Source organism: Eucalyptus grandis, chromosome 7 (assembly GCF_016545825.1).
Source record: "Eucalyptus grandis isolate ANBG69807.140 chromosome 7, ASM1654582v1, whole genome shotgun sequence".
NCBI lineage: Eukaryota > Viridiplantae > Streptophyta > Magnoliopsida > Myrtales > Myrtaceae > Eucalyptus > Eucalyptus grandis.
Genome location: NC_052618.1, coordinates 54,904,549 through 54,913,158, shown reverse-complemented (window position 1 = coordinate 54,913,158; position 8,610 = coordinate 54,904,549). Strand labels below are relative to the sequence as shown.

Genomic DNA, 8,610 nt, shown 5'->3' with positions numbered 1-8,610 from the left:
ACGTCTTCGTCGTCTATCGCCACGCTTTTGCAACCGCCGTCGTCGCTCCTTTCGCCATCCTCTTTGAGAGGTCTCTCCTCCCCCCCCCCCACAAAAAATCTTCTTACTTCTGCGGCAAAAGTATCTTGTAAATGAAAGTACTAATGTTCTGGAAATATATTGCAATAATTACAGGAAGACAAGGCCAAAAATGACAAGGTCCGTATTTTTGAAGATCTTGCTGCTAGGCTTACTGGAGTAAGTATTTCTTTGTTCTCTCTTACGTCTTATTCGGAAACATTCGCAGGGAAAATGAGTCGAATGACATGTACTTATCCTTTTTTCCATCTCCCAAATGTAACAAATGCAGGCCGGTGATCGATCAGAATCTGTATTACACGGGAATGAAGTACACAACGGCGTCTTTCACGGCCGCCATGTCCAATATGCTTCCAGCTTTTGCATTCCTCATGGCCTGGTTTTTCAGGTAATTAATATACGCTTGCCCATGTTGTGACCCCACTTTAAATTTCGTGTATTCGACAAAAACTTGAATTGAGTTTGTTGCGAACTAATTCATATAGTTACCTCTTTGGTTAATTCACCTCCTTCCGATGTGGAATTCGAACGATAGGCTTGAGAGATTGAGCATAAGAAGCAAGCACAGCCAAGCCAAGATATTGGGAACTCTGGTCACCATAGGAGGAGCGATGATCATGACACTAGGGAAAGGTCCTGTTCTTGATCTTCCATGGACAAAATCGGCTTCAGCACACGTTGATTTAGATGGTGTTGCGCAAAAACCAATCGAGGGTGCTCTTATGATCACCGCAGGTTGCTTCTGTTGGGCTTCTTTCATCATCCTCCAAGTAAGTTCCTGCCGCCTATTATTAATCAATAATACTCAAGAGATGACAACGGTGGCGTTGTATAAGCACTTCGTTCTAAACAAGAGAGCAAAATGCATGCAGGCGATCACCCTGAAGTCATACCCAGCAGAGCTCACATTGACAGCTCTGATATGTATGACGGGCACGTTCCAAGGAGCGGTTTTCGCTTTTGCCATGGAAAGAAGCAACTCTGCTGCTTGGTCTATCCAGTTCGACGTCAGGCTCTTGGCAATTGTCTATAGCGTAAGTCATTTCCCACCTCATGCTACGAATTAGTGCTAACTCCTCAATGAGTACATTAGGTCCACGTTGAGGTCTTCGGTTGTCGGTATGATCAGGCTTTCCATCTCCCATGTCACCCGATACACAACCCGTAGCACGAGAAATATGCAGTGTTTGGACACTCTAGTCATGAGTTGAAAAGCACATCTCTCCTTCACTTTCTTATGAAGTTTATAGCTGATGGATCGCTCAAATGCAGGGACTAATATGTTCTGGGGTGGGCTACTACGTTCAAGGGGTGGTGATGCAAATAAAGGGGCCAGTTTTTCTGACTGCCTTCAATCCTCTGCATATGGTCTTGGTTGCAATCCTGGGATCCTTCATTTTACATGAGATCTTATGCCTTGGCAGGTATCTTCTCAATTACCTAGAAACTTGTTGACTTTTGAAGAATCATCAGCCATTGTTCTTCTTCATGGCGTTATCACGCATGGATCCTTACGAAGTGTGCACTCTGTTTTCATAGGGTTATCGGAGCACTTGTCATTGTTCTTGGCCTGTATCTCGTCCTGTGGGGCAAGAGCAAAGATCAGGTTGCAGCAGGAAGCAGTGAAAAGCAAGAGACATCGAATCCCCAGATAGCCAATACAAGTTTGGCAGATGAGAGTGCAGAGACTGCCGCTTCATCGTATGTTGTCGTTGATGTCATCAAAACCAAAGTGAGGCCGGCCGAAGTTTGAAGATGAAGAACAAACTCCGAGAATAAAAGCAATTCAGGAGCTTGAGTTTTTTTTTTTTTTAAATGGACCTCAATGTCCTGTTATTTAGTCATGTTTGTTGTGATTTTGTGGAGTAGTTCATCACTTGGATATCCTTTTACCATTTTCACTCAATAAAGTCCAAGGCACCTTTTTGCATGCAATACTTAAAAATGGCAAATTTTGGTTTAGCCTATGAATTTGCGCATCATAGGATAACTCGTAATCACTATAACCTTCAAATTAGTGGATCTAGTTAGATTTGGATTGGATCAAAAGTAGTCCAACCCAAATAAACTCTTTTGAATTATCATATTATACAAATCTAATTACCCACATCCAATCCAAAATCATACACAATCATATTACTAAAATACTTTTATATTTAATCAAATTTAAGAAAACTTATATCCAAATTAAGACAAGAATATAGAGTGAGCAACCACACGAGGGAGAGCGAAGAAAGTCATAAAAGTGAATTGAATCTAAGTAAATCTTGAACCCATTTAACACTCATACTATTTTAAGTTTTATCATTCCAAACTCATTTATAACTCATTTACTAAATATCACTAAATATATAACAATTCAACCCATCAAATATAGATTAAAAAATGAACCTATGACCCATTTTGACAAATCTAGTAATGACCAATGAGCCAGTAAGGAACCAACGCCCGCAGCGGCGCAGGCTTGGGCTCTCTCCCCCTCACGAAGGAGAGGAGTTCAAATCCCAGATGCGTCATTAGGATTCTTACCTGAGTACTGTGGTGGTGGGTCCTGCAGTCGCTCCCCCAGGATTTGCTCGCCGGGGGTCGGCTTACGGGGTTCCCTGCGTTACCAAAAAAAAAAAAAAAAAAAGAGCTAGTAAGGAGTAAGTTGAGTCAAATTCTCTCTCCTTGGGAAAGCGTAATCAGTAATTGAAGGGCAAGTTTAAATAATTCACTAAGTTTTTAATCCTTTTCTTTTTCCAACTATAAAGTCATTATCTCAAGGTTATGTCAAAGTTTAGCCATCTCAATAATCTGTGAACTAATCGCGTTAAGATTGTTAGAATATAATCCAGAGAAAGCAAACTGTTTGTAATAATCATAACATCAATGTAAAGACGACGATAACAACTTTATAATATCCATCTTTTTATGTAAACATACAATTCTTGGAGAAGAAGAAAATAAGATATCACTGAAAAAATAATATAAAATTGGAGGTGAGGTACGGATATCTGAATCTCCTTTAGGCGATTAGTTCTTGCGCTCCGCAGATTCACGAACTATGCCTCCCAAGATACAACACTTCGAATCTTTTTGGATTAGCCCTATACAACAGGACTCGGTTGAACCGTTCAAATGAACTAGCACACCCAGAAAAATCAGAAGAGTAGAGTAGTATTTCAAATCTCTTTTAGAATCGTTGTCTCGAATTGTTCTCTCGAAAAACCTTCTAATGAAGCTCTATGCTCTTATTTATATATAGAGCTTTAAAGTTCATATACAGAAGAGATACATGAATTAAATAGACGCATGTATCCAAAAATTTCATGAATCAAGAGATAAGTGAATCCAAGAGATTCGTGAATCCATAGACACGTGAATTCAATAAATATATGAATTAAAAATATAGGTGAATCTAGGAAATTTATGAATTCAATAGATACGTGAACAAAAAAGACGTATCTTAATTTATTGGTTTTCGTTGATCCATTAACCATAATTATAACACTACCCACCATTCACACAAATCGACAGCACATATCATTTGAGTCATGAAGTACTAATCATACCGGGGACTGCCTAAATGCTTATTGGTTACTCTTATTTGGAGGAAGTGAAAACAGTTTTGAACCTACCTAATAAGAGATATTTATATAAATGTTACATCATAACAAGACCGTTTGGTAAACTGTAATTGAAAAAGTACCTTGAAAAACAACTTTGTGAATATGCTATTTGATAAACATATATTTGAAAAGTCTTTTTAGTGTGATCAATTTAAGTTTTTTTATTTTAATTTATTTAAAATTGACAAAAAAAAGGATTGTAATTTTTTATATTTTTGTTAAGAATAATGTATTAAAGAAATATTAACAAATTTATAAACCAAAAAATACATCAAGGTGGATCATTCTCAATTAAAAAAGAGAGTAATTTCATTAAAATGAGCATGGTTATATATGTTATGAGGAAAGAAATATGTTATCCTTAAATATTACATGGACATTCTTGGACAACATCCAAAGAGGCCAAAGTGACCTTGAAGAACAAGAACAAGAACAAGACCAAATGTTGCCATCCCAAATTCTGAGTTGAAGATCTTGCCATCCCAAACTATAGTTCTGGGAGAGTCAAGAATAGTAATTGTCTTAGCATGAACTGCTCCCTGATTCAGCCTCCTCCAAACGCATGACACCCTGGTCATCATCTTCTTCAGTTACAGACATCAGTGAGTGACCTGACAAGTTTGTTTGGTTGGATGGAGGAACTCTCTACTACAGAAGAGGTGCCACCTCCAGGAAGATTGTTATTTACCATTTCATCCTTTCCTTTGGGTTTGGACACAGATCTAGAATGATCAGTGACAACGGCCATATTCATTGAAGATTGCTGCGGAACCTGTTCAATCAACCAATTTTCTCCCTCCTTTTTGTAGTTTCTCCCTTCGGCTCACATGTTTTCAAAATGTTCAGGAGCAAGGGCTTGAGCTTTTCTACGAGACATCACATCCAGCATATCTCCCCACTCACCTCCAGAGCAAGGTCGCAAAATACCTTTATCATCACCAGTTTAGGACTCTGCAAGCAAAGAATTCCTTGAATGGGAGCATCATGTGTCCATAGCAATGGATTTTTGGAAAGAAACGTTATGTTGATGTCTTCTGCATTATGTGTGCTTTTGGTGGGATTTTTTTTTAATGGATGAGCTCAATAACAAGAATATGGAGAAATGATCAAATGAGACCCTTGTCCCATTTGTAGATGGCGATGCCTCATGAACTGCAATTGCACCTTTATTAGCCTCAGTTTTAGAAATGACAAAAGACTCGATCCTTTCATTGTTAAACCTACGAAGAATTTCCATAGAAAATGAATTACAGGCGAAATTAGGGGCCATATATTAATGAAAGCTAAGAGATAGTTGCCTTGGGTTAGCTAAGTTCAGGACTGGTCACATCACTGCACAGGCAAGAAGCTCCCTGACAATGCATCTGACAAATGAGCATTGCAGATGTTCAGGCTCGAAGGTAAAAGAGATAAGTCCATCCATTACATGTTGTAAAACCTATGCTGGAAAAAAAAAAAAAAAGCATGAGAATAGCAAAAAACACAAGTATGTCTATGTAAAGGAGATTGCAAGAAAGCAACCTTGTTCTCAACTTCAATGGAAAATAATGTTGGGTGCAATTTATTTTCAGAAGCCAAAATACGTCTTAGTTCACCATCTAGTTGCTGAACAGTGAGATGTTCAAACTGTTGCTTTTCAATCTTTGCCCGTGTCATGCGAAAGATCTCCAAATGTGTTCAAATGAGACCCACAATGGTCAATGACCTTGAAAACCATATTTATGGAAACAATAATCATACAAAAAAAAAAAAAAAAAGATGAACGATATCATGATGAGAATACCTTGTAAGAAGGTCGATTACGTTAATGTCCCTCAAGCGATCTGAAAATTCTGCAAGAACATCATTGATGATGCACACCAATTCCTTTGGGCCTTCTCTATCAAGCAATAGTACTTTACCAAAAAAAAAGTGTTAAAAAAGAGTACTGTCGCGACCAAATTTTGGGTGCACCATTATTAAGTCTAATATGCCCATATCAATTTGCGACTTAGGTTCAAATATCTAGCATGCAAAAAGATTTTTTCTAGGAGTTGCCACTAATCAATTTATTATAGGTCGATTAAACACCTAACTAAAATAATGAGAGAATTATTTTACTTCTAGATGGGAGAATTATTTTACTTCTACGAACCTGAGACTTTGAATACGGAGACTTAGTTACACTAAACTTTTCTAATGCATTTTGGTACATTTCTCTTTTTATTCGAAAAAAAAATATTTTGCAGGCAATTTGAATTGATTTTAATTTATCTCTCCTAACATGTGAGGCAATCATGCGGGTGCACAAACCACCAATTTAACACCCAAATAAAACAAATAAAGTAGTGAATAAATTGCAAGACTTATCTCATAGCAACAAAAATATCTGTAATGTTAAATCAGAACATGATTTTTAATTAACACGCAATTTCTTTTCACTAATTTAATGAAAATATAATCCATATGCAATGCAATACTTCTAATCTAACATGATATGACATGGCAGTATAACTTAAATTATATGTCATGAGTAAAAAAAAAATGCAATAATTAAATGTATAATCTAAATTAATCAAATGACCTAATTCTAATGATGGGCAATTTCCATTTAAATGAACCTAGCAACAATCACTAGATGATGGGTATTTCATTAACCTAATCCTACATGACATGTGCATGATTTTTATTTTTTTATGAAAATTCGTAATTAAAATCACTAAAAAATAAAAATCTAACTAAAGTGAAATGCTATCTATTCTAAATGCCTATGAAACATGCATTTTAAAAAATAACTAACCTATCATGCAGTCAATCCTAATCTACATGAAATGCAAATGCAATTTTTTTTTTTATATATTTCAGAATAAACAAAACAATTAAGAAATAAACATCAAAGCATCCATGATCATAAAAAATGTTATCCACCATTCGAATTGAAATTCAAACTTGACTATTTTGCTAATAAAATCTATTAAGATTAAAGATCAAAATATCAATTTTACTCCCGTACGAATAATTATTCTATTTAAAGTCTTATAAATGGGATACAAATTAATGCGGTTGCAAATTGGATGCTACATCAGGATTTCAATTAGGTATTGAGAAAATATTTCAAACAAAGAGATAAAATATCAAAAATTAAAATAAGATAAAATGGATCTACCTAATAAAATAAATCTACCTAAATTCGATTTTTTCCAAAAAAAAGTCCAATCGGTAGGATGAACCACGATTGAGATTCGGGCCGGCACGGCCCAAGAATGGGCAGCCGTGGCGTGGGTCACCGTGGGTCGGAGGTCACGGTCGTCGGAGCTCCGGCGAGGGCCAACAAGCACGGTCAGCAGCGGGCGAAGCAGCAACAGATCCGCCGGGACTGTAACAGGGCGGAGGGCTCGGTTGGCAGGGCAGCAGGGCATCGTGGGCAGCGCTGTCGGGCGAAGGAGCAACAGCAGGCGAGCAGACGCGGGCGCGGGGTGCTCCGGCAGCAACAGGGCAGAGGCGAAGCAGAAGCGAAACAGAGGCGGAGCAGGGGCGTCGTTGGCGTTACTGGCGTCGTTGGCGAGCAGCGGCGTCGGGCGTCGGGCGTCGGGCGTCGCGGCTGGCTGCTAGCGTCGGGTCGTCGGTGACGGCAGGCGGAGGCGTCAGCACAGGGGTGCGGTGGCGCGGCTGGGTCGCGGGCAGAAGCGGCTTCGCTGCTGGAATCGCAAAGGGGTCGAGCGGCGGTGATGGTCCGTGACTCGGGCAGCAGGGTACGCCGGGGGCGGAAGTGCAGGCACGGGCGGAGGCGGTGGCTACGGCAGCGGCGGCTTCCGGCGAGCGAAGGGCGGAGCGCGGGCAGGCGCGGTGGACGAGTCTTCTCTTTTTCAATTCTTTTTCTCTCTCCTCCTATCTCCTCACGTCTCCTCACTTTTCCTCTGTGTTCTGCTTTCCCTCTCTCCTGCCGCACGCACGTCTACTCTCTCTTTTCCTTTTGCTTTCTCTCAAGCTTTCCCTTTTGACCTCTTGGACCCCCACCACCCCCAGCGAAGAACAAAAGAACCGAAGGAAAAGATAAAAAAAAAAAGCTTTTTCTCTTTCGTGCTTAAACCTTTGCCCTCGAAAACCGAGAAAAAGCCCTCGCTCTGCGGCCGTATATTCAACGTATGGCCCTCTTAAACTCTACGCAAATAACATATTTATAGACCAATGATTAGGGTTTTAATTTCTTTCCAAATTAATATCCACCAAGATTTTTTTTCCGAATGCAATATTTGCCCACACTTGCCATATCCAAACATATCCCAGAAAAATGTCAAATCTCTATTTTTCATGAAATAATATTCCATCATTAAAAAAAAAGCTTGAGCCAATTTGCTCACTTCGTGAGCTTAGCTTGATCTATCAATTTAAAGCTTAGAACCACCAATTCGAATCTATTTGTCACCAACCCAATGCATTTAAGATTATATACTATGCAATTAATTAATAATTTTTTTAGGGATTAAAATTAATCCATGATTTTTTAAATGCGATAAATGATTAAACGGGTCGTTAAAATTTATGTGTCAACAAGTATCAATGATCTGTGACCCAGTCGGATACTAGATGCCTGGCAAAGCAATCCATTGCATCTTCAACTACAGGAGAACCCACTCTACTTCTCCACTTCGACTATGTAACAACTTTAGGAGTTTGAACGGGTTTCTTTAGAGATGCAACGGTGCTTGCAAGTTTTTTGCTGTTATATACTACAGCTTTCCTTCGCATATCAAAATCCATTGAAAAATAGAGAAGGGCAATGATTAATGTTGCAGTAGCGGGTAAGTTAACCCACACAAAAGAGCTTGTCACTTAAAACAGAGATACGATCATTGAATGTCCCATCATAAGCAAGGAGATTAGCAAATAATAAATAATAGCAGAAAGAATCACATGACATAAATTTTCAACAATACCTTCA

At 38.8% G+C, this 8,610-nt stretch overlaps 1 protein-coding gene across 1 annotated transcript; it reads left to right on the top strand.

Moving 5' to 3' along the window:
• Positions 1-372: 372 nt before the first annotated feature.
• LOC104454278 (WAT1-related protein At2g39510) lies at positions 373-1,865 on the top strand. The gene is made up of 5 exons (XM_010069080.3): positions 373-466; positions 614-848; positions 951-1,112; positions 1,351-1,502; positions 1,618-1,865. Exons 1-5 carry the CDS (start codon positions 384-386, stop codon positions 1,829-1,831), a joined length of 846 nt encoding a protein of 281 aa, XP_010067382.3. The 5' UTR covers positions 373-383; the 3' UTR covers positions 1,832-1,865.
• Positions 1,866-8,610: the final 6,745 nt, after the last annotated feature.